A 26,496-nucleotide genomic window follows, 5' to 3' on the forward strand; every position below is an offset into this window, starting at 1 on the left:
AAAAGAAAACAGCTGATTCTGTCTTATTTCCAAATTTTGGTTTTTGCTATTAAAATCCACTGTCGCTTGTCTTTAAAAAAAAAAAAAAAAAAAAAAAAAAATGTGCACCAGCAGTATAAAACCAAATATTTAAAATATAAAATTATTTCCTTCTAAAGATGATTCGGGCAGAAATTAAACGTTCCCAAATTGAGTTAAAAAACCGCTTCCAAGAGTCTAAATTCATAATCAGCAAAAAGAGAAATTGCATTTCTAGCTTCAGTCAGACAACGGCGCTAGTCGTTCGAATTTCGCTAAGATAATTGTAGCAAAAAAATGCAATGCACAACATTTCTAAGGAAGTTTAAAAGGCAAAAAAACTGTGCGAACTCCTGAATCAGCTGAAATATCTTAAAGAAAGTATTAGACGAAGATTTGTGTCCTTGGGTCACTTGGTCCAATGGCAGGCAGTCCCTACAGTACAGGACAAAAAAACTGCGTTTGGGAGTGGGGTAAATGTGTTTTTTAATTTTAATGTTAAGTTAGATCTAAAACGATTCATACCGCAAATAATCTCGATCACGAATATTGTCATTGAAGTGACCCGTTGCTGTACAACTAAGCATGTAAGTTCAATAAATCTATTGTCTTTTTACATGTGTTTGTTTCTCTTATATGTCTGAGTCTAGTCCGATAATAGGTAATTAGTTCGCCAGTCTCCAAGGTAAATGCTCCCAAAGGAATCTGATCTCCAGATAGTCCGAGAAGAAGAGGCCACGCTTTTTCATTCCTACAAGCACCAAAAGTTGTCATCGCCACAGCTTAGAAAGAGTTTCTAACCCCTGCTAACCTATAAGAATTCGTATCTCTTAAGCAAGATCTAATTGCGCCGTGGAAACAAAGCTCTGAGACGTCAAAACTTATAGTTTAATAATCCTTAATTACTAGTAAAACTTTACATAACAAATGGCGCGTGTCGGAAATTGGAGGAAAACTGCGAACTAGTTAGGCTATTTAAACTTTCTAATTCAAATTTAATTTTTGGAAAGATGCAGACATATAAAAAAATTGACTAGGCCTATAACCGCTAGGCTACGATAGGAAACCCCTTATATCTCATAGGAGATAATAGCCTACCCCAAAATAGGTTAAGTAAAATTTTAAATTGATATAAACGCAAAAAAAAAAACATGGACGATCTAAATGAATTACTAATAGTGCAAAAGTTAGTCGCAAAAAATATAGAGATTCCAAAATCCATCCCAGAATACAATGGTCAATCAGATATTGACGAATTTAATATCCAATTGACCCAGTTGGTAAAATTAACAAAAACAGACGTTGGAGCGTTAAAAGACATGCTGCTTCTACGATTACGAGGCCAGGCCTTAACCTTTCTAAAACAGGTCAAGCATACCAAAGGCAATAACGCCAACTTGCCAATAAATACGGTTGATGACTTGTTAAAAGCATTCAAAGAAAGATTTATAGAAACTAGTTCAATAAATAAATTAAAACATGGAGTAGTGAACTTTGATTTTTCACAAAATATAAGGGAATATCTGGATAATATACGCATTTCTGTAGAAGCAAAATACGGAAGTGGTTCTGGGCAACTGTATGAAAAAGTTATACTAAATACCTTCTTGCAAGGGCTACCCCCAAAACTATATAGAGTAATAATATCCAAGAATATTCAGACGTTGGATCTTGCAGTCCAAGAAGTAGAGCGACTAATTGAAGTTGATAAAATGGTTTCTAATCATAGTAATGAAAAAATAAGCAGCCTAGGCGACTCAACCGCGACCCTAATCTTCAAGGGCGATCAGACATCCCCCAATTTCTTTTCACGGGATAACTCCCCAGTAGCACAAAGAAAAAAAACGCCAGAACCCGCTAGGCAGAAAACAGTACGTTTTCAGCCCATTAACCCTACAATAATAAGGTGCTATAACTGCAATCGTGTTGGCCACATAGCAAGAGAGTGCCACTACGTCACCAATCCCATACCGAGAAATGCTGTCGGTAATACGCACAATTACGGTAACCATTTGTTCAGAAGAACAAATTTTAGCACCGGTCGTGCAATAGACTATAGCCAGGGGGATTGCGCCAATCAGTACCTTATAATGCGTACCAACAAAATTTGTATAACCCTTTCCCCAACAGGCAAATTAATTATCGGTTTGAAAACCAAAATACTCGCCAAGGCAAATATAAGGCTAGAATGAAACATAAAAATATTGAAAATTGGTCGATTAGAAATGAAAATCTTAAAAGCCAACGACGCTGGTAATACCAACCAACAAGTGGTATGGACCCGAGGCATCCAAATTACAATCATTACATATGGCAACGACAGGCAGACGTAAATAATTTAAACATGCTTACAGACCCTAGTACGTCTGATTATCTACTACAGGCACCGACAAATGAAATAAATTATCAGGGAAACGCTTCAGGCCCCTCAGAAACATAAGTTGGACCCAGAGGGTGCCAGGGATATTTAATAGGTCCAAAACAATACTAGTGCCTTCTTTTAGTGATATTATTAACAAGTTACCTATATTTAATGATTTTTGTGTAGAAAACGTTTACTTTATGGCCTTAGTTGACAGTGGAGCTACTGTAAATATCATAAACTCTTGCGTAATTAATATGTTGCCTCTGCACATTAGGCGACAAAAGAACCCTAATAATACCAATTTAACAAGAGTTACAGGCCATAAATTAAATGTAAAAGGGTCAATTTGCCTAAACGTAAAAAGAGACAACAGAACCTTCATGACAAATTTTATTATATGTGATAATCTCCCATATGAAGCTATTATAGGGGCAAATTTTCTAAGGTCTAATAGAATACTATTAGACGTAGCCAATGAGAAGATTGTATACCCAGCTAAGGTGGGGGAAAAAATTTCTACCTTAAGAAATCGTAACAGAGGTTACGAAGATAACATAACAGTAAACAAAATTTCTAGTGGTATAATGTCAAAGTATTTTGAACCTCATGTCTCTCAAAGACAGGGCATAATTTAGAATTTGTCCAATTATCCTGAGAGATATTGCAGAAATGAAGTAAATATAAATAATAACAGCATCGAATCTTCGAAAATAAAAATAGGAGACATGCGACAGTACAGGTCAAATGAAATTAAGAAAATAGTGGAATTGTGGAAAAACATAATACAACCAAACTTGACGCCACAAGATGCCGCAACGGCGCAGCATAGCGCCAGTATGAATCTAATAAATAATTAAAATGAAGAGAAATATTACGGATTTGCGATAATGAAAACAAAAGTCCCTCCCAAAACGATGCAAAAAATTCAAATATCACAAATGATCTAGCCAGTAATTAGCAAATCAGAAATATGGTTTGTGACACCGTCTGAAATACCCGAAAATCTGTTATGCGAGGAACAGATTATATCTTATGACAAAGGGGAAGGTTTTATTTGGGTAACCAATAACCATGAAAACGATACAATTACAATCAAAAAGGGGACGTGTTTAGTCCAAATTGAGGTTTTAACAGAAAATGATTTAAATAAATGGGAAAATTCTAAAAGAAACCTGGTTAACGGTATTAAAACTTCAAATAACGAATATCTTTTAACTAAATTGTAATTTTTTAAAAAATTTAAAATGGATCATATTACGGATATTGAACTTAATAAAAATTTTTGCTAATTATTATGGAATTTTATGTATGTATTTTCTGCATCTTAAGATTATATGGGGCTGATTCCTTTTTATCAAAATTAAATTTTAACGACTGGTAATCCCGTAGTAAAACAGCCATATCGTGTGCCATATAAGCACAAAGAGTGGTTAAAAAATAAAATCCATGAATTAGAAAAAAACGAAATTATACGCCCAAGTATAAGTCCGTATAGTGCACCAGTGATCTTAGTACCAAAAAAGAATGTAGATCTTAGACTCGTAGCAGATTATAGGGCTCTCAACAAACAAGTAGTTAGCGATAAATTTCCTCTACCAAGAATAGACGAAATTCTTGAATCAATTTCAAGCAAAAACAAAATTTTTACTTCTTTGGACCTTACCCAAGGCTACCACCAAGTGAAAATAGCCGAAAAGGATGTCCATAAAACTGCATTTTCTGCATCCGAATATGGATCTTATGAATACTTAAGGGTACCATTTGGGCTTAAAACAAGTTCAAGCGCGTTGTGTAGACCCCTATTGCACCTGTTGAGAGGATTGAGGAATATAATTCATTTTGTTGATGATATTATATGCGTGGGGGAAAACACTGAGCAACACTTGGCAACTTTCGCTAAGGTGTTCGAGAAGTTCAGGCAAGGCAATTTAAAATGCCGGCCTCAGAAAGTAAATTTATTTCAACCTAAAATTAAATTTTTAGGAGTAGTAGTAACCCAGGGAGAGATATCCCCAGACCCTGATAAAATTAAATGTGTTGAAAACCTCAAGCCCCCCAGAACTATGAAATAATTAAGGGGAATTTTAGGCCTTACTGGCTACTTTAGAAAATTTGTACGCAATTATGCCCAAATTGCGAAACCCCTCGCGGAATTAACCAAAGGAAACTCCCTTAATGTTACCTGGTCCCAGGAAGCTCAAACTTTCCTAGACCGTCTCAAAAAGACACTCACTTCTGAACCAATTTTGTCACTCCCTGATTTCAAAAATAGGAAATTTTTGGTTACCACAGATGCTACTTCAAAAGGCATAGGCGCAGTTCTTTCGCAAATAATCCCGGTAGGAGACCCTAACCCTTCACAGGGAACACCTAACCAAATAGAAAAAGTTATATGCTATTCAAGTAAAACTTTATCAAAAGGCGAAGAATAGTTATTCCACAACAAACTTAGAATTGCTATCTATTATTTGCCACTTGGACAAAATTAGGCATTGTGTAATTGGTAGACAATTTATACTACGATCAGGCAATAACAGCTCGCAGTACCTGTGCACATTTAAAAACCCCACGGGAATTCTAGCTAGAGGGATTATGAAAATCCAAGACCTAGATTATGAATTTGAACATTTAAAGGGAAAACAAAACGCAGCTTGCGACCTTTTGAGTAAATACCCAGAAAATAAGCGATCTGACACTGAAGAAAATGAATTTAATTCTTTTAATGCTAAAAGCATACAAGGATACAAGAAAATCCAAGTCAAAAAAGCAACAAAAGAAAATAAAAAGATTAAGTGTTTTCCCCTGTCTTTGGACAATATAAGAAGAAAGAAAAAAAAGGACGAAATGTGTGTAGCACTAATTGATTATTTTGTGAATGATGAGGCGTTACCGGATAAATTCAAAACTCTTAGAAAAGAGATAGATAATTTTTACTACGACCTTGATGAAGAAATACTGTGTAGGATTGCGACTGCTGAGACAAATAGAAACCAAACCTCGATAATACTCGATAATACAAAACTTGATAGGGCCTGCATTTGAATATTTTCATTCGGACACAGGTGGACATTTAGGAGTTATGAAAACGTTCCACAAGTTAAAACAATACTTTTACGTACAATCGGCACTGACAAAACTTAAAGAATTTGTAAGTACATGCGAACCATGTAATTTGAGAGAAATCCCCCCAGCTTATCCAAATCCTCCAATGGGAAGGGTCCAATGGGAAGTAGCAAAGTACCCCTTCGATATTATCTCATTTGACCTATACGGGACAAGTGGAGGCTTACCTGTTTCTAGCAGAGACCATACGTGTATTCTTTCGGTTGTAGATCATTTTTCCGGATTTACTTTTGCAAAAGCATTTAAAAATCAAGGTGTTTATGCCACAAGTAAGGCATTAGCAAAATTATTTTTACAATTTGGCATTCCTAATAAAATTTTGAGCGACAACGGGAGCAATTTTGTTGCAAAAGTAACAAAAGATTTAATGAGTTTCCTTAATATAGACAAAATGGTGACAGCGCCGTACCATCCACAAGCTAATGGAAAAATAGAAAACAGAAATAAAATATTTTCAAACGTTCTAAGTATTTATACGAAAGACAATAGGAGCGACTGGGATAAATTCTTACCTTATTTAACAAACTTAAAAAACAGTCCTTATTCCGAAAAAACAATAGAAAATCATTTTTTTTTACTTTTGTTTCGTGTTTTTTTATTTCCTTATGTTTTGTTTTTTTATTATCGTAAATTTTATAACGACTCAAAAGATTATAAACAAGAATTCATAAACAGGATGAGGAAAACATATAAAATAGTTAGGCAAGAGTTGGAAAAATGCAAAATAAACCAATAACTAAGACACAAAACCTCAGTTAAGGGGAATATAGATTTCAAAGTAGGAGATTTACATTAAAGAACGAACTTTAGTCCATAGTTTATATTATAGGGCGATCATTAGAAAAGCAAACCATTGCATATATTGGACTGAGTTAGTTTTTCAGTTTAGAATCGCTAAAGTTATTATGTAAACTGCAAAAATATTTATGATATCTGAGCAATAATTTTAATCTTTTCATTTAAACTAACAAAATACCTGAAAATTTAAAAATTAGTTTTACTTTTTGTTAGGTTATGGATACTCGATACGAGTCATAAGAAGTGTTAATTAGATGAAAATATTATTTCTTGTTTTGTAATAAGATGCCTTCTAAGCAAGTCATTATACGTAATTTAAAAAAACAGTACTATTTTATATATAACGGACATGCGTTATGATTAAACTATCATAAAGTTTTAAGACACCATGGAACAAGCATCGAATATTATTGACTTGGAAGCTTTGGCTACATCGATTTATAATATGAGTTCAGTTTATTAAATTTTCTTAGTTTATTTCCAAATAAAATCATTTTACATAGTCACCACTCAAGTAAATTCAAATTCAGAGAATACCCCCCCCACAATACAAACTCCACTATATGATATTTATAGTCAATAGAAAGCGTAAAGTACACTCTTTTTTACCATGTAAACCACCACCCCTACCCCCTGTTTACGACTTTAATTCTGTTTTTTATAAATTCTGTATCTTACCTAAAATCCAGAGTCAACTTTCTGTCAATCCCTTAGTTATTAATGTACTGTTTTCACCGCTATGGCTTGACTTACAGATTTCCCGCAAAGATTTAAACCTTAATTATTGCTTCCTGTCAAGTACATCCGGCTTTGCTAAATATACAAGGATTTGCATTACACTGGTTTCGTTGAAAAAGGATACTTTTGATCAAATTAATGACATAGCTTCTTCATCGCAAATTTTACTTTTGCTTTACTGAAAAGGGAGAGGGGCTTTCTTTTGTAAAAAGGGGGGGGTTATTAAGAGGGGATGGGTGTTAGTTTTTTATAGTATTTGTTTTCCATTTTGAGTACTCAGTGTTTATATGGGGGGGGGGGAGGGGGCAATGCCTCACTTCTAACACCTTCTTTGTACGGTGAAAGCAAACTGTTTCTTCGCGTGAAAATTAAGGGGGGAGGGGGTTTAAGAAAAAGATACATAGCTACAATGAGAAGATTTACTGAAGCGCAGGTACTTCTAAATTATATAAACCTTTGACTATAGAGGAATAATGTGTAAATATATGAGTTGCGTCTCTAGGCATGTTTTTAATTTTTTTTTCAACCTTTCTTTCGATAAAGTTTCTTTTATATTCCCAGAAGGGGGCGTGAAAACTTTGGTTTTTTAACTTTGATACGCAAGACTAGAAAGAAAAGTCTTTAGGAGTTGCATGAAGCTTATATTTTGCGTAAGTTTTTACCTGTGATCGTAAATTTTAGGCCTATAAGCTGTGTGTTAACGAGCTTTTTTTTTATCTTATTTAAAGCCTATAGACTGGAACATTTAATTTTTTTTTCTAAATGGTAAAAATAGAAACATTGATTTCTATCCTAAGGCTATAGACTACTGATTGTCAAGATTTATTTTTTCACAAGTTGTGTAATTAAAACGTTTGATTTCTAAGCCTAGTATATTTCTTGCAAATTTTTACCTTTTGCTTTGCTGAAAACAGGCTTCTTTGAGACAAATGCTTTCTAGAAAAAATTATGGTTAGGGGCGGGGGTACTAATTTTCTTCTGTAAAAAAGGGAATCATAATTCCATACTAAAATGCTTTCTAGACAAAATTATGGCTAGGGGCGGGGGTACTAATTTTTCTTCAGTAAAAAAAGGGGATCATTATTTCATACTAAATTTTTTCTTCTTTTTTAAGGACAATTATGAAGAATGCACGCCCCCTCCATCAAAGAGAGCAAGAGAGGGTGAGGCAGCCCCGTCAGTGCCAGCCCCAATGCAGTCTGGTCAAAAATCGAAAAGACAATGGGCCACAAGGAAGGAGAACCCCGCTGTACAAGCCAGCGACATCAATACCACATCTATGCAAGCCCCTCTTAATCGAGCCTCAATGCTGCCACGTCAAGTTACAGCCTCGGCTGCACGAGCCCGGTATATCGCTGGCTCGGCTGCGAAAGATCGTGATAGACATGATATGATCCATTTGAACCCCAGTCATACAGCAGGGCTTTCAGGACAAGATACAATGCTTGGGCCTTCAAGACAAGTCGTAGGACAAACATCGGCTCCTTCTCACGCAATATCTGAGCTAACAGCTCCCCATCAAGTGTTAGTGCACTCTCCTAAACTGTCTCTGTCAATTGCTGAGCCTTCCATGCAAGGTAGAAGGGTTGACCCCTCCATGCAAGTCATAGACCAACTAATGGCTCCGTATCATGTAATGTACAAGCCTCCAGCTTCCTGTCAAATGGATGATCAATTCGAAGACGTGAGTAAATTTTTTTTCAATCAAATAAGCTTTTTTTAGCTGTTAGAGAGTCTTTTACTCTTTACTTTAGTCTTTTCACTTTTTTTCTATTATTCAGGACCAAGTTATAGAAATATCTAAACAAAACTATTTTTCAACCGAATACAAGCTTGTCAAAGACATAAAAATGTTATTTTCGCTATAATTCCCCCCCCATCCCTTGTTTTAAATTTCACTGCTCCCTCTCCTCAGAGATACCTAAATATAATGTAATTTTTTTGCTTGTCAAAGAAACCGCTCTTTTCTAATCTTCCCTATTTTCTCTGCCGACTGCAGACATCTTCGCTATTTTTTCAACCTCATAATAATATTTTTCGAAAATTTCTAGTTTACTTTTAGAGAGCCTTTTATCTCGCCATTTGAAACTAATAATGCTATGTTTTCACTAGAATATTATAGTTTCCCCCGAGTTTTAAGGGACTTAGAAGTAAGCCTTTTTTAGGCCATTCATTTCATCATTTTTCAACACAGTAAAAGCGCGTCAGAGATATTTTTCAACCTGATAAAATAAAACGTTCCCCTTTTGAATCATGTCAATTATTGCATACATTCAGCCAGCTGTATTCTCATAGCGAAGCCAAAAAAAGCACTATATCCCGGACATAGTTTCCCATAGTAAATAGCAAAATATTTGCGATATAAACCCACAAATGATTAACGAATGCTTAATCTTGCTTCTACAAATATTATAAAAACAATTTTCTATCGGAAAGAGTTGTTTATGACCTTAAAGGGATAGGTTACCAAGTAAAGACCCCAGTTTTTTCAAAGCAGATAAAAAGTTTTAATATGGAATTTTTTTGAGGGGTTTTTCGAACAAAATCAAAACTTTCTATGTCATCTTTTAGATTATATTGAGTTAGAACTTTCAGAATATATAGAGTAGGGAACCATATGCTACTGCTACTAGTAAGCGAGTTTTAAATAATAATTCAATTTTTAAAAATTTTTAAAGGTTGATTTAGACACTTTAAAAGTAATTTATTTTCTTTTATAGGTTGTACTGATACTTTATCCACCGTCATCGTCCTCATCAATTGAAGAAGGAGAAGATACGCCTCTGGAGCTCTCCAATAATTCACTATGGAATGGTATCATTTTACATCAAATTCCAGATAATATTAACGATTTCTTAACTGATTATTTTAATGTAGATAATAGAACAGTTGAGCATGGGGACTTGAGTCCAAACACCTTACAGCTTTTAGAAGATTTTACCTTGGAATTAACAGGGAACCATCCCCCCACTGATTACTTACTTCCACATCAAACTAATGAAGTGGCATTCCATAGCCCTATTATTGAACAATGTGGGGGAAGGGTGGTGATAATATACAAGAGGGGGAAAGGGAGGATGAAATGTCTTTGAACAATCCTATTGATGAACAATTTGGGGGAGGGGGTGGTGATAATATACAAAAGGGGGAGGGGGAGGGAGAGGATAATATCCAATTTACATCATTTCCTGACTTTCAGCTCTCAAACTCACTTTTAAATACGATAGTCGTTTACAATTCAACTTTTGGGAACCCTTTTAATTCACTTTTGGGGGTAATTTTGTGTTTGACCCTATAGAAGTTGTCCATGAATATGTAGATAGAATTCGTGCACTGCTAGAAAACTAGATTCAGTTGTGGGGGGGGTAGGGATTCAATTAAGGTTTCAATTGTTTTAAAGGTGTTTTATTTAAACGAGGGAAAAAGCGAAGTTTATCATCATTATGTACACACCGAGATGTTGGTCGTATATCCACGTTTAGAAAATTTTGAGGGTGTTTTTATGGATTGGATAGACCACATTATTACCCATCTCGAGAATTATAGCGAAAATTGGAGTGGGTCTCTAGTTCTTTTTGTTGAAAATTTAAGCGTTAATATTTGTAAATTTAAAAAAGATTTGGTTTTAAGAGGGAAATAGGGATGAGGGTATAGTTTTAAAATATAATACCGATTTAGAGGGGTATAAAGGCGCTCAGTGAATCTGTTTCGACACAGGTCAAAAATGTTTCAAGTAGGCTTTCCTAATATCAGCTTTCCGACCTTTGAAAGATGGCGCTACAAAGGGAAATTTAGAATACTGGGCTGTGTATGGGAAGGTGGGGTCCAATTTTCCCATTGTAGATTTCACTTGTTTAGAGGGGAAAGACCCAGTAAAGCTAAGATCCGTTGATATTTTTGAAAGGGCCAATGCCCATTTAAATATTGGCGTTACTGTGGTTCAATATGAAACTGAGTTTGAGGATGGGTTTTGGTATAAAAAGAAGGGGGTTGTGATCCAAGCAAGAGGCCCATCGATTGAATTGGTGAAGCACTGGGTATTGCTTTTGTACACACCACCTAGTGAACCCAATGCAATTGGCCATTATAACCCGATTAAAGATATCAGTAGAGTTCTGGGAGGGGGAGGTATCTAGGGGTACGTTTCTACTGTCCGACATGCCTGTCACAATTTCGTAGTTAATTAAAATTACAAAATCATATGAAGGATTGTAGACGGCGTGGCTACCAGTCAGTGGAAACAGTTTCGGGGGATAGGGCCATTTTATGCTTTAAAAATTTCCAAAATACCCTCCTCCAGAGCAATAGAATCTCTTTGGATTGTGAGGCAAAGCTAGTGGAACTGAACGATCCTCGAGTTCCAAATCGAATCAAAGAACATCAAGCCATTGCAGTCTCCTACGCCCACGCATAAAGAGACAGTTCTAACACTATGCAGCTGTTAGAAATAGTCGAAACGTTGGATGAGGGTGAGTGCATGGTCAAGGCACTGACCAAATTAATTGGCACTGCAAATGACGCTATTTCTCGTTTCAGAAATACACATTACCCAATGTTGTTGTCTGCAGAGGATCGTCTCACGATTAAAAATCAAAACATATGCTGGGTTTGTAAGGGGGAGTTTGAAGAAGGGGATAAGGGGAAAAGGACTAGAGGGAAAAGAGGGGGGAAGGGGAAAGTCAGACCCAATAATCACTTGTGGCAGGAAATATCATCAGGGGGTAGTAATTTTAGAGGGGTAGCACATCAATCATGCAATGTGAATGTAAGCCAACAGTTTTTATTCTAATTTTTATTCATAATTCAAATTACGATTTAAAATTTATTTTACCGGCATTAACACGTATGAACAGGGAGGGAGGGGGAGTAGATAGTCCATGGGTAAATAATTCATTTACCTATAACTTCATCCCCAAATCAGCAGAGAAGCTAGTGCTTCTCGAGTTGAAATGGCAGGTAGGGAATAATGGTCATACGTGCCTGAATAAAATCAGGTTTTTAGATTCTTTTAGTTTTTTCCCCAAGGCATTGAGTCAATTGATTCAAATGCAGAAAAGTGACAATTTTTTATAGTTTTCCTTTGCTTAAACACTACTTTTCAGATAGTCAAATGTATGACCTATTGACATGTAAAGATTTATATGCTTACGACTATTACTGTTGTGGCGCTCGCTTAAGCGAGGAGAAACTGCCTCCAATTGAAGCTTCCTATAATTCACTCACCAACAGTGAATGCACAGCCGAGGAATATGAGTTTACCAACAAGGTGTGGGCTAAGGGGAATTGTAAAAATGGGTGGGATTATTGTAGACTGTACTTTGTCAGTGATGTTTTAACTCTGTTAAATATTGTCTGCAAGAACACAGATCAAATCTATTCAGAGTTTGGACTAGATATAGGCTATTATTTTTCAACACCACATTTGGTGATGGACTTGATTTTAAAAATCAGTAGGGAGTAAATAGGGTTCATCACTGATGTGGATCAACATATTTTTGTAGAAAGACCAATGAGGGGTGGGTATGTTTTTCAGGGGGATCGTGTTTTGACAACAGATCCAAGCGGACAAAACACCACCGGTGCAAAGTCAAATGCAGTTTTCTTGGACATGAACTCGTTATATCCCTCGGCAATGTCTCACTACTCTTTGCCGTGTGGGAACTATAAATGGCTTGAGAATCCTTGTGAGTTCCCCGACATTAACACCGTCGAGGACAATGGGCCACAAGGATGGTTCTTTGAAATTGATGGTGACATTCCATTGGTGCTTCATGATTCAGTCAGAGATTTTGTTTTCCCCTGTATCAATCGACCAGTGACCAAGGATTTACTGAGTCCATACAATCGATCATTGGTTGAGGATACGGAGATGCATTGGACCCCCTCTAAGAAAAACTTATTGCAGATCTGGACCCTAAAGAGAAAATGGTTGTTCATCATGTGCTTTTGCACTGGATGGTGAACAATGGTTTCAAGATCACCAAAATACATAGGGTCCTGCAATTCAATCAAAAACCCTATTTAAAGACGTTTATCGATACCTTTGTCGATAAACGTTCTCGGGGCAAACAGTAAAGTAGAGAAGGAAATGTACAAGCTCATTCTAAATTCAGCGTTTGGAAAAATGTGTGAAAGCGTACGGAACAGATCTCGTTGCGACGTCTTGACTAACCCTCAAGAGGGTGCACGAATTATTGCAGACCCAAATTTTACATTGTTCACGGGCTTAGAGACAAGCATGGTTCTTCTGCACAGGAAAAAGAGAAATGTGGTACTGAACAAGAATATAGCAGGAGGTAGTTCAGTACTTGAAATTTGCAAAAAGCTCGAGTTGTCGTTTTTTTACAAATTGTACAAGGTGCAATGGCCAAGGGAGGGGGAGGTTAAATTTTACTATTGGGACACAGATTCTCTGCTGTTAAAAGTAAAAACCGGTGATTTATTGGGAGATTTAGAAAATGGGGTGCACATCAGCTCGCGGATGGATTTCACTAACTGGAATCCGTCCCTCTACCCCGAGTTGGTGAAACGTCAGGCCCCCAACCAACTATTAATGTTAAAATCAGAGACGGGGTGTGATTTGATATCCAAGGGGTGTTCCCGGGTCCTAAAGTTTATTGCGTTGAAACTCATAACAGGGATTTAAAGCAAGCTTGTAAAGGGGTGCCTACACATTTTGTAAAGAACAATTTCAACATGAGTGTGTACAGAGACTGTTTAGAGAGTAGCCTAGTGCCGAGAGCACAAGTGCTTGCAATTCGCTCTCTACAGTATAAAAATTATACTGTAAGAGTGGAAAAGAATGCAATGTCATGTATATCCGACAAAGTCTTTGTGCTCGAGAATGGTGTAAATGTACTGCCCCATGGCCACTACCGTATTTCATATCGGATTGAATGCAAGGACTATCGCAATCAACTTGATCTGGATAAATTAACCTAACTCAAACCTCACCCAAACCTTTCATAAATTAACTTCACTCAAACCTAACCTCACCCAAACCTTTCATGAATTAACTTAACCTAACCTAACCGGCAGTGACGGCGACTATTGTATACTGTTTTGATTCCGGGGGTGGGGTCCCGCCCGTGGCGGCCTTCAGCCCACGGTTCCCGGGGGGTGGGGGGTCCCGCCCGTTGCCGGCTTTCGGCCCGCGGCTCCCCGGAGGGTTGAGGGTATAAATTCATAGTGTTCAACTGTGCTATTTTAAGTTCATTTTTTTTCTGTGTGTTGTACAAATTGTGTTGTTGTACAAAAAGTTTGTTCTTGCTGGACAAAAATGTGTGTCTACAAATAATGATGCCGGACAAAAAGTGTTTTTTTATGACAATAAGTGTTATTGTTGTACATATAGTGTTGTTCTTGTTGAACAGAAGTGTTTTTTTTTATCTTAATAAATGTTGTTTTAATAGAGTTGAAAAGGTGTTTTCTATCTTAATAAATTTTTTTATTGTTTGAACAAATTGATCTTTTGTTATTGTTGAACACGTGTTTTCAGGTCAAATAAATGAATGAACCATGGTTTTTGTTGTTCTTGTACTAGATAGATCTATGGAAAAATTTATTATTTTTTCGTTAGACATGTATAGTCAACAGTTAATGTTAATCTGACTGCCGTCAACAGCAACAGCAGCAGTATTTATGAATTTAAAATACCATTCAGGTTGTTTCAATGCGCCCTACTAGTGTCAGATAAAACAAAACTTTTAGCTAAAATAATTCAAAAGTAATAAAATGTTTTTGGAAAAACCAAAGAAAATTTATTGTTGCTATAGTATTTGGTAGGAATCCTACGATTGAATAAAAGCTATTGCCACATCTATACCATTACAAATCATACGGGGACTTGATGTTTTCAATAGTATTGAACCAAACTCGTGGCTGATTATTGATGATTTGGCTGAATGCATTGAACAGTTTTCACAGAAAATACTAAAGCCGTTTACCGGTCGCTCTCATCATGAAAACATTTCCATAACCCTAGTTCTACACAACCTCTTTCATCAGAGCAAATGTATGAGAACCCTTGCTTTGAATTGCACCATCTATATTATCTACCGAGTTTTTCGTGATTCTAGCTCGCTAATAACTCTCAATAAGCAAATATACCCCGGCATCCCCAAATTTCTGCTGTCAGCGTACACTCAGGTGACAAATAAGCCCTACGGCTACATTTTGCTAGATCTTAATCAGAGCACTCCCGAGGATCTACGTGTAGTCACAGATATTTTCGACAAAGAAATTACTGTATATCTTCCGGTGAACAGTAGAAAAAGCTACTAGTTGCCATTATGACACTGAAGAAACTACACGAACAACGGCATTTATTTTCCGTTTTAGGTACTTCAAAACCTCCACTCAGGAAGGCTATACTCAAACATGATGTTCACAATGATTTCATTAATCTAATATCTGAACTTTGTTTAAATTTAACCGAGGGCAATGTACACTTGCCAGAAGGTGTTAGACAACAGGCAAAGCAACATCGTTCCACTATATGCGCCTTGGCTTGCAAAACAAGGGGGAAATATTTAAAAGAAAACGTCTCCTTCAAGCGGGTTGTAGCTTTTTTACACTTTTATTGCCAATAATTGCAGGACTTGTAAACAGTTTGCTCTAGAGAATAGATAAACCCTGTAATTGACGCCATTTGAACTTGTCCTCTCGCCCGTGGAACATTTTGAAGACAACCTAAGCAAATTCATTAATGATGAGAATATTGCCGATGACAAAAAGCAAGTTTTACTTCAAGATGCATTGCGACGTGTGGAAAAACAAAGACCATATTGTTAGATACCCACCACCGTCGCCGTCACAGATCCCTCTAAACGGGAAACATCTCAAGATTCAGCATTAGTGCAATCAAAGGAAAAGGAATTGAACTCCATAGTGTCAACAATTAGAAACCTATTGCCAGTAGCCTTTCGAGAATAGAGTAAAAGAGTATTATCATATCTCATGTTGGAAAGTGGTGATCAAGTTCAAGTTCACAGCGCAGGGAAACGAATTATAATTCAGGGGAAAAGTTATAATCTAGTTTATTTAATTTGTGATATGGTGACGACTCGTAAAGGACTTTTATCATTTGACAAAAATCTATACACCTTTCTAAATGCATCAAACCTCCCCAAAAGTCTTATTGGAAATAAGCAAATTCTAAATAAACTAGGAGAATATAGTCCTCTAACAATGCCAACACCACCATTTAAAAAAGAAGATGATTCAGTATTGGAAAATATTAGCAGCAGCAGCAGCAATAATTTTAAAACACCGAGGATGGTGACTAATCAAAAGTGACGAAGTATTGATTCACCCTCTAGTGTTCAACAGGGGAGTGGACATTACACTACGTGTTTGCGTTCAAAAAGGATGAAGTTCTTAAACATGTCAATGAAAGCATTGGTGAAGCGGGAAGTCTAAGTTCCCCCAAAACGCTTTCTAAAGTTGCCTCTGACATAGACGGTGGCAGCACATTAAAAAAAGCAAAAGAGTATCTACAGAATGAACCGAGTTACACACTGCATCGGAATCGCAGGCTTCGTGGCAAACAATATCGACAAGCAAAAGCCTTCTTCCCTCTGCATATAATGCAAACTGATCTTTCAACTTTAGACACGATTCAACGGTGTCACAATACATCCTACAAATATATTCTAGTGTCAATCAGTGTCTTTAGTCGACATGCATATGCCATCCTATTGCAATCAAAGAGAGGTGTTGATGTTTCTCATGCTTTAGAAAGTATTCTTGAACAGGATTGCTATAGAAAAATTCAATCAGATAGCGGTAGTGAATTTGTTAATCCTCATGTAAAGAAGGTTCTATTGAAATATAATACAACACTTTATCATAGTCACAGCCCGATAAAGGCGGCAATGGCTGAACGATTGATAAGAACGATTCGTCTATTAATTTCAAGATATTGTACACTGAAAAATACACCTGCTTTAATTCATGATTTAGAAAAAATCATGCAAATATACAACCAACGATCTCATCGATCCCTGTCCAACTCAAGCCCTCGGGAAGTTCATTGCAGTGAAAATACATTTGATGCTTTTCTTAAACAATATTCCAACGGCAGTGAGAAGAAGAAAAGAAGAAATTCAATGTTGGTGATACTGTTTGAATTAATAGAACCACTAATATTTTTGAAAAGGGGGATTATTTATGGAGCACCGAACTTTTTAAAGTGTCCAAAATGCTAGACACTACTACCACGACATATCGACTGCGAGACACCAAAGATGATGAGATTCTCGGCGGCTTTTATGAATACGAACTACAAAAAGTTAGAAACACTAGTGAAATTTATCAAATTGAAAAGATATTAAAGAGTCATACTCGCAAGGGTCAGAGACAGTTACTAGTTTTCTGGCTTGAACATAGCTCTGGTTTTGATTATTTGATTAGTGTCGAAGATATTGACAATGCCCGATAATTTCTTTAAGACTTTCATATCCAATGTTTCTGATCCTCTCTACAATGATTTGAATAGAACAAGTGATTTTTGGACAAAACTCTCCCCCACCATCAAATTCGATGACAATGGAAAGTATGAAGTGGCACTTGTCGACTGTATTCTCAAAAATACATATGACATCCTGCGAAAGGATCGTGAATATGAAATAAAAATTAAACCCTGTGATTGGCCGCCGCCACCCTCAGGTGATCAAGAACACATTCAAAAGATCAATTGGATGGATTATCCATATATTGAATTACCTTACGAGGAACTCACCTGTATGAATGATTTATGTCGTTTTATTAGTAAAAGAATTTCCGCTCGTAAAAAGGGAGCTTTTCATTTCAACTATTCAAAGGAGGAGGTCAAGATCTATATTAGTTTACCTATTGCCAATGAAAAGGTTATTCTCAATGATAATCTAAAAGATGTTCTTGGCTTTAAGCTCAATATAATCAACGGTAAAACTGCCAGAAACACTAATTTCATTTTTGCTGACTACCCGCCTGCCTTCTCCACGGACACTTGTATATTTCTCTACGCTTCATTTGTGGAAATATCCCGGGTTGGCAATAGCAATGTTCCCCTCCTACGAATTCTTGAACGAAAAACCAATCAAGAACATATTCACCACTACAATATAAAGCATCTTCAGTACATCCCTGTAAACACTTCCTATTTGGAACTTTGTCAGTTAACACTAAGAACTAGATTAGGTGATCCTCTAGCAGTAACAAAAGGCTTGGCTTTAATTACATGCCATTTCCGACCCATCGTTCAACAACACGATTTCTAATAGAAAAGTGGTAGTCATTTATCCTGATATTGACTGCTATGTTAATGCTCTTGGCCCAAGACAACAGGGCAATAGAATGAACTATTACAAAGGTCGCTCGTCGATGTCTGGCTATGGTATTGGCAGTTGGTTTGCTAAGCTGTTTCACTCTGCACTACCTCTGGCTTGAAAATATATTGTACCGGCTGCGACAGGTTTTGCATCTTCTAAACTATACGATTGGAGCTATGGCAAGGATTTTAAAAAAGTGCTCCGGAAGATCTTTGGACCAGTGCACTAACCCATGGTGAGAGTTCGAAACAAAATGGAAAAGGTTTAAAAGGTCGTAAAACAATGCATCACTCATCAGTCTCTACACAGGTCAAAAACGAAAGACATCACCCCTGTCAAAGAGAAGAAGGAAAAAGCCGACATGCACTGTAAACAGTAGAAGAAGAAGCCCCAGGAAGAAAATTGTTAGATCGAAACTAGATTTCTTTTCCTAAGATGTCATATCTACCGCATAAGGATTCACAACCTTCAATCACCTCCTCATTGAATCTATTCAATGCAGAAAATGTTGATGTGAGTGTAAAACATGGATACTATGAAGAATTTTATCCACAACAACCCCTCTCCAATAATATCCACTTTCAAACTTATTCCAATGAAGACTACTTTATGGAAATGTCTTCGAAATTTATAGATTTACAAATGAGAGTCCGGAAATCCGATAATACATTGCCAATTCTTGCCGATGGAATATCCTATGAAAATTGTATATTACATAATTTATTTCGTCAAATCAGTGTCTACATCAATGGCACGCTGGTGAGCACAAGCAACAATCTCTCAAATTATACAAGCTATATGCAATTCATGCTGATGACACCCAAGTCACACAAGGAGTTGAGAGGCACCTCCAATGGATATGAATATATTACTAATGCTGGTAGTACAGATGCACTTAAAAATGCTACAACTAGTGAATTACATCTAGTTGGAAAAATATTTATTATTTTATATCATGACATATTTAATATACCCCAATGGCTACCACCCAATATTAAAGTGGATATAAAATTGACGCTTGCACCATCCAATTTCATATTGAGAAAAGAACTTGCTGGCAATCCTGATGTAACTCTCTTCCTCACCTCGGCAATACTTCATGTACGCAAACAACAAGTTATGAGTTCTGTTGCTTTGGCAGTGGAAAACTGAGGGCCAGTGGAAATAATATTAAACTACTTGTTCCTCATACAGTCACCAATCAACGTCATATTGGTGTGGGGTCACGCACATTCACCGATTCATCTTTTATCAATGGCGAAATTCCGTCAAAACTGGCCTTGGCATTTGTAAAAAGCGCTAGTGCAGTAGGATCATGGACAGGATGTCCACATAAATTTGAAGTGTTTGGGCTTTCATATCTTGTCTGCAAAGTAAAAACGGCATCCCACTCTACAATCTATCTTTTCATAAATCCTATAGAACATTGTATGAGTTGACCATGCAAACCCTAGATCATGATTCACAACTATTTGAAAATAGTATAACCAAAGAAATGTCTGCTAAAACATATGGTATCATTGTATTGGATTTGTCTGGCACCCAGGATATGAGTATAGTACGTATGGGGAGTGTGCGTTTAGAGTGTACATTTGCCCACCCATTAGCTGAGAGTATCGCACTAATCTCATTAAATCAATATGAAACCTATTGGGAAATCACTCCCGAAGGCAGTGTTCTACTTGACTTGGCGCCTTGAACACCAGACAAATAATCCATGTATTTAATATGGACCCCTACATGTCCAAATACAAATCCTATTGTCTGCCCTCGGATTTTCTTGGAAAAATTCAAAGTGCAAACCGTACCCTTTTTATTAATAATAGCCGTCCATCAACTGTGCAGACGGGTCATTAGCTGTGCATCTTTCAAACAGTGAATACGACAGTATTTTTTGATCCTCTTGGTCTACCCTATACCTTCTACACTCCATACATCAGCAACTATATTGAGAACAGTGGGAAAACTATTATTCAAAATCGGAAGAGAGTGCAGTATCTGACGACTAAAAGCTGTGGCTTCCATGCACTACTATATTTTGTGTTCAGATGTCGCGGCTATACTTACAAGCAGTTTTTCAACATTTATGTAGATAATCCAAGTCTGAACGACTTTCTAGTGGAAAATATCCTCTCTGACCTGTATATTATTGATTTTGGTGCGCTACGAGTAAAGTGCTTAAAAATGTATGTGAATTTGTTTATTAATAAATGAAAAATGTATATATACAAGAATGTCTTTAAATCTTCACTTTAGATTTCTTCTTCTTCTGTTATAGGCAACTGTCGTGAACCATAAATGCTGGTAAATCATTTGGATTCACTGTATATTGATCTTGATTGGCTACAAAGTCAGGGTCACATTTTCTACAGTATAATGTAACTTCACTCTTGTCATATCTCTTTGTATAGTCAATCATACTATTTGCATTCATATTATTAAATTCACGAATTTCATTCTGTCTATTTGAAGCAATATCACATACAGTGTTTTCAAATGGTGAATCACATTCGGTAATTGCCAAATAAAAATCACTTGGTTTATAGTCATAATAGGCAGTGTCTTCACAAATATGACCTAGAAACCAAATTGTCTTGTTACCCCAACAGTTGAATCGTAGACCAGATTCTTCCTCCCAGAATAATTTAAATCCACGACGATACCAATCTCGTAGATATAAACTAAAATCACGTTTAGGATTCTTTCCAATCATAGCGGGGTAAGTATTCTCCCACTGATCACATTTGTCATAGTGACAATTGGAGCACAGATGTCCTCTAGGGTGAGATTCACAAATCTCTTCAAGACATGAATTACATCCTTTAATTTGTACTGCATAGCCTCTATGTAATTTACAAGGATTACATAATTTACACTTTTCACTATAGTCATCAATAATTGCACAATTCTCACATTGTGTCCAACTGCCAAGACTGTACATGCATAGTGGACATGTATAGAACATTTTTCGGTTTCCGATGTCAACTCTCTCACGGCTAAAACGAAACTGATCCTCGCTTGATAAATTCAGGGGGAAGGTAAGGTGAGAGGAGTAGCTCTGTGACGTCACCTCTTTCGAAGGCGGAGCTATCTACATTGAGTCTATGGCAATGTTTTCAAAAGTATATCAACGATATTATTCTGCTTTGTTCCAATTAATATATCAATAAATTGAGTATACGCATTTGAGTCACGTCGTAAAAGCTTCATACAATAGTCCAATTGGTGAGAATCAGTTTTCATTATATTGTCAAGTGTTCCCCGAGAGAATATCTTTCGTTGAAGGGATAACTCGAAAAAATTATCATCCAAAATCAAATGTTTTTCCATAAACACCAGATTCAATCTAATTCTCTCTTTCTCAAACTTATTCATTTTTCAATCCTATCACTCTGACTGTTGACTCTAGACTGACCATGATTCGTTAGCCTAACATTCTAACAAAAGGAAAAGGAGCCTTCCTTATCTCAAAAAAGTTTTTGTGTACAATTACAGCAACAGTAGTACACAATAACACATAGCAATACAGCTTAATCTCTTCAATATGCTTCACTAGAGCACTTAAAGCACATTGAACTCTATTCACATGCGCTATATTAACTTTTTGAGTGACGCATAATTGATCCTCCATTTTCAATTTGCTCAAGGATATCACATATCTTGCATATACTTCATCCCATTCAAGACAAAGTCGTGATCCTCTCGTGATTTCCACCGCAATGTTTGGTGCTCTTGTATTATTGCCATCAACTCCACTATCAACTTCTAATAGGGTAAACATTCCACTCATTATTATTACAAATATATCCTAATGAGTAGAGTCTAACTTTTCTCACTCCTTTGAATTATATTCACACACTAATAAAAACTATAGCAAAAATCCTTTCCTTATATTCTCTGCAATCCTATCCCGTTAATATTTCCGACTCCCTGATTGGCTTAGAAAGAGACACGTGATCCTGTTCCCGTTAGACTCGATCAATAATTTACTGTCAGATTGTGTAATCAATTTTCCAGAAATATACTTCCCCTCTTGTCCTAGCCGATTATGTAATCAATTTCTCAGGAATCCACTTCCCATCTTGTCCTAGTCAATTATGTAAACCAATTTCTCAGAAATCCACTTCCCCCTCGAGTGGATCAATACATCTCTTCCCGTTAATTCGCATGTGCAAACTTTGCCCCGGAGACATTACACCTAGAAAAAACAAATAAATCGACCTTGAAAAAGGGGAAATTGGCCCCATTAGACTCGATCAATAAACTGACTGTGACTTCACTCTCCCCTGCGCTGGTACCCCCTTCCCTACTCACTCCCCCATAGCCCTCAGGGCTAAGTTTTAAGTTATGCCCTAGGGGTATATAAGGTTTTATAGAAAGTGTTGTCGTAGAAACTTCAAAAAAGGCTCGTTCGATCGGAAATTTAAAGGGCTAGTGCCCTTTTTAATAGTTGTAAGTTGTACCTTGAAGGCATATAAGGTTTTTTTTATAGAAAGTGTTGTCGTGGAAACTTCATAAAGGGCTCATTTGATTGGAAATTGAAATAGCTAGTGCCCTTTTTAATAGTCGAAAGTGATTGGAAGGCAACTAACACCCCTTCCACGCCCACCATATATCCAAGAACATCCAATCAAAATTTTTAGATAGCCATTTTGTTCAACGTATTTAAAAGTCTAAGAAATTAAGTCTTTTAGGATGATAACCCCCCTCAGAACCCTCGGGTCAAGGGTTGTAAGTAATGCCATGGGGGCATTATTCTGAGATAAATTCTGAGATAGCCATTTTGTTCAATGTAGTTAAAAGGTCTGGAAATCATATTTTTAAGGATGACATTCCCCCCATAGCCTCCAGGGCAAGGGTTGTAAGTTACACCCTTGGGGTATATAGGTTTTTTTATCATAGAAAGCGTTGAGGTAGAAACTTCAAAAAGGAATCATTCTATTGGAAATTGAAACGGCTAGTGCCGTTTTTAATAGTCGACAGTGATTGGATGGCAAGCAACCCCCTCTCATACCCACCATTTCCCGAAACGCATCCAATTAAAGTTTCTAGGTACCCATTTTGTCCAACGTAGTAGAAAGGTCCGGAAATTAAGTCTTTGAGGATGACAGACCCCTCACAGCCCTCGGGGCAAGAGTGGTAAGTTATGCCCTGGGGCATATAAGGTTTGTATAGAAAGCGTTGTCGTTGAAACTTCAAAAAGGTTTCATTCGATTGGAAATTGAAGGGGCTAGTGCCCTTTTTAATAGTCGGAAGTGATTGAAGGGCAACTAACCCTCCTCTCAAGCCCACCATTTCCCCAAAGGCATCCAATCAAAATTTTGAGATAGCAATTTTCTTCAACGTAGTTGAAAGTTCTGGAAATTAGGTCTTTGAGGATGACAACAGCCCCCCCCCAGCCCTCTGAGCAAGGGTTGGAAGTTATGCCCTTGGGGCATATAAGGTTTTTATTGAAAGCGCTGTCGTAAAAACTTCAAAAGGGCTCATTCGATTGGAAATTAAAAGGGCTAGTGCCTTTTCTAATAGTTGAAAGTCATTGGAGAGCAACTAACGCCGCTCTCACGCCCACCATTTCCCCAAAAATATCCCATCAAAATTTTGGGATAGCCATTTTTTTTAACGTAGTTGAAAGTTCTGGAAATTAGGTCTTTGAGGATGACAACCCCCTCACAGCCCTCAGGGCAAGATTTGTAATTTATGCCCTTGGGGCATATAAGGTGTTTATAGAAAAGGTTGTTGCAGAAACTCGAAAAGGACTCATTTGATTGGAAATTTAAAGGCCTAGTGCCCTTTTTAATAGTCGAAAGTTATTGGAAGGCATGACATTTTTATAGTAAACATCGATGTGGGTACAATGTATTATTATTTTTTTCTTTTGTTGTTTAGAACAGGGCACTTCGTATCGAAGGAGATGTCTTGGGAACTTCGAAAAGGGCTCATTCGATTGAAAATAGGAAGGGATAAAAAAGTGCTAATAGTTGAAAATGATTGGGGGCCAGCTAATTCCCCTCCCACGCCCACCCACCCATTTGCCTATTATGTTTAAAAACTAAATGTTGTCTTAAGATTAAATCAAAATGCACTGTGTTAATGCAAATTCCCAATAAGGCATCTCAGCAGTATCCCAAGAACGATTGAGGGCATTATGTTCAAACTTTTGGGGCTACTTCTGCCCTTAAAATTTAACCAAATCAAAATAGCGTAAGTGCATCCAAGCTATCAAAGAAAGTAAACAGATTTTTTTTTGCGAATAGTATCAAGTTTTCCATTTCAGGTCAACTAGAGGAGGTATGAAACTAAACTAAACACCTCTATTTGTGTCCAAATCTTTAAAAGGGTGTATGTTGTTAAAAATTGCAGAAAATTTTTGTCCAGCATACAGATAGCAGGCCAAACTATAAAGTCTTAAAAAAAAGCAAAAAGATTTAAAGAATTATTTTATTTTTCCCTGAAAAGACTATGTCAATATAAAACGAACAGAAATTAATTAAAAAAACTTATGCCACAATATAAGTTTTTCAAAGAAAAGTAAAGAACCCCTTGAAACAAAAATGAGCAAAAATAAAATAAAATAATCTACCAAGCGTGAAACTACCATAAATCAGCATCTATAAATAAATGAAACCCTAAACGAACAGAAATTACAATAAATAACCGAGCCAAACTCAAAGCGAGCAGAAATTACCCTGAGTAGGGCTCAAAACTCCTATGCCATCCCAAGGCCAGAACATAATTTGCAGTTTACTGAACACAATACAAATGAATGTGCATTGTCAGTTTGATATACATATACTGATATTTAGTAATCAAAATGTTAATATTATTTGAATGATTAAAGTTATAAAAGCCAAATCATATATATTTTTTTTAGTAAAGTACAAATTATGTTCCGGCCTTGGGATGGCATAAGGGTTTTGAGCCCTACTCATGAGTTGTAGTGATAGGTCCATCTATTCAAGCGCACAGTCCCCCCACCATACAATCGCACATTACTCGTTTATAGTGTCAATGAAAGAGAGCGGACAGGTGGGTCATTACTCTATCAATCTATAAAAATACATATGTTTGGTTGTTTTTTTATGTTGTAATCAGAATCAGCGTACCATGGAAATTCGTGGTACAAAGCTTTTGGTGTTAAATATCATGTTTTTGTTAAAAGTCATGTCTGTTTTCATGCATTGATGGTTCTTTTCCTGGTATGAAGTTACGAAATTCTGTCTGTTAAGCAATTTTTTAGGTGTGGTTGTTTTATGTTTAGCCTTGAACAAGGGTATAAGAACTCTGACGATGAAATTCGAACTGTTATGGATGTTTTAATGTTGGACATGATTCTTCATTATGGTATGATTATAGGCGTTGACAGAAACGAAAATGGTAAACCATCTGAGGGTATGCTAACTCCTATTCAGAGATACATATTTTTTTATTTATTTGGGTGATTCTCAACTGTGTTCGGTATAATACACAACTACCATTTGAACAGTGTTGTAAGGTCCCCTACCCAACCTCAAGGACCCCTCCCCCAAATTTTTGCCCTTCCCCAACCCCACCTCCTCCAACCAAAACTCCTTCACCTCCCCCCTCCACCCCCTCCATCCAACCCCCTGCCCCCCCCCCAAAAAAAAAAAAATTAACATCTTTTCAAAACTTTTGTTTTACATCTAAATCATATAAGAAAAATAAAATGACACTTTTGATTTAAATTTTTTTTATTCATAGATATTAATAAGGCGTAATATACTATGTGTCATTATTGGAATAAAAAATTTCCTTTACAACAAGTTGTTGTTTCGTTTATTTGTTAGGGGCACACATTTTAGACAATGGAACGCATTTTTTCTTAACGTCATTACATTGATGTCTTTGAAATTAGAAATAAAATGGAATGTGTATGCTGGTCATTATTTTTTTTATCAAGTAGAACAGAATATTTTTTGTGCGCTAGTTTGCTAGCAGTTTCATGAGAAGAAAAATCAGTTTAAATGTTTCACGAAGAGAAAAAACAAAATGAACTTTGAAACATTTTCAGAATGTAACTGTGACAAGGTAAACCACGACAAAACACTACTGAAATATTCAAACTCTTACATTTCAACGAAAAAAACCAAAATGAACTTTGAAACATCTTCAGAATGTAACAGT

General features: G+C 36.5%; 1 protein-coding gene across 1 annotated transcript in view; it reads left to right on the forward strand.

The window, feature by feature from the left end:
* The first annotated feature begins 8,234 nt into the window (after nt 1-8,234).
* The window catches only part of LOC148940177 (uncharacterized), a 26,083-nt gene continuing 7,821 nt past the window's right edge, over nt 8,235-26,496 (forward strand). The window contains exons 1-2 of the mRNA XM_089106091.1: nt 8,235-8,726; nt 9,763-10,075. Coding sequence (XP_088962217.1) covers nt 8,235-8,726; nt 9,763-10,075 — 805 coding nt within the window. The remainder of the gene's footprint in view (nt 8,727-9,762; nt 10,076-26,496) is intronic.

Source organism: Artemia sp. Qi Xiang Cuo, chromosome 20 (genome assembly GCF_049724085.1).
Source record: "Artemia sp. Qi Xiang Cuo chromosome 20, ASM4972408v1, whole genome shotgun sequence".
In the NCBI taxonomy this organism is placed as follows: domain Eukaryota; kingdom Metazoa; phylum Arthropoda; class Branchiopoda; order Anostraca; family Artemiidae; genus Artemia; species Artemia sp. Qi Xiang Cuo.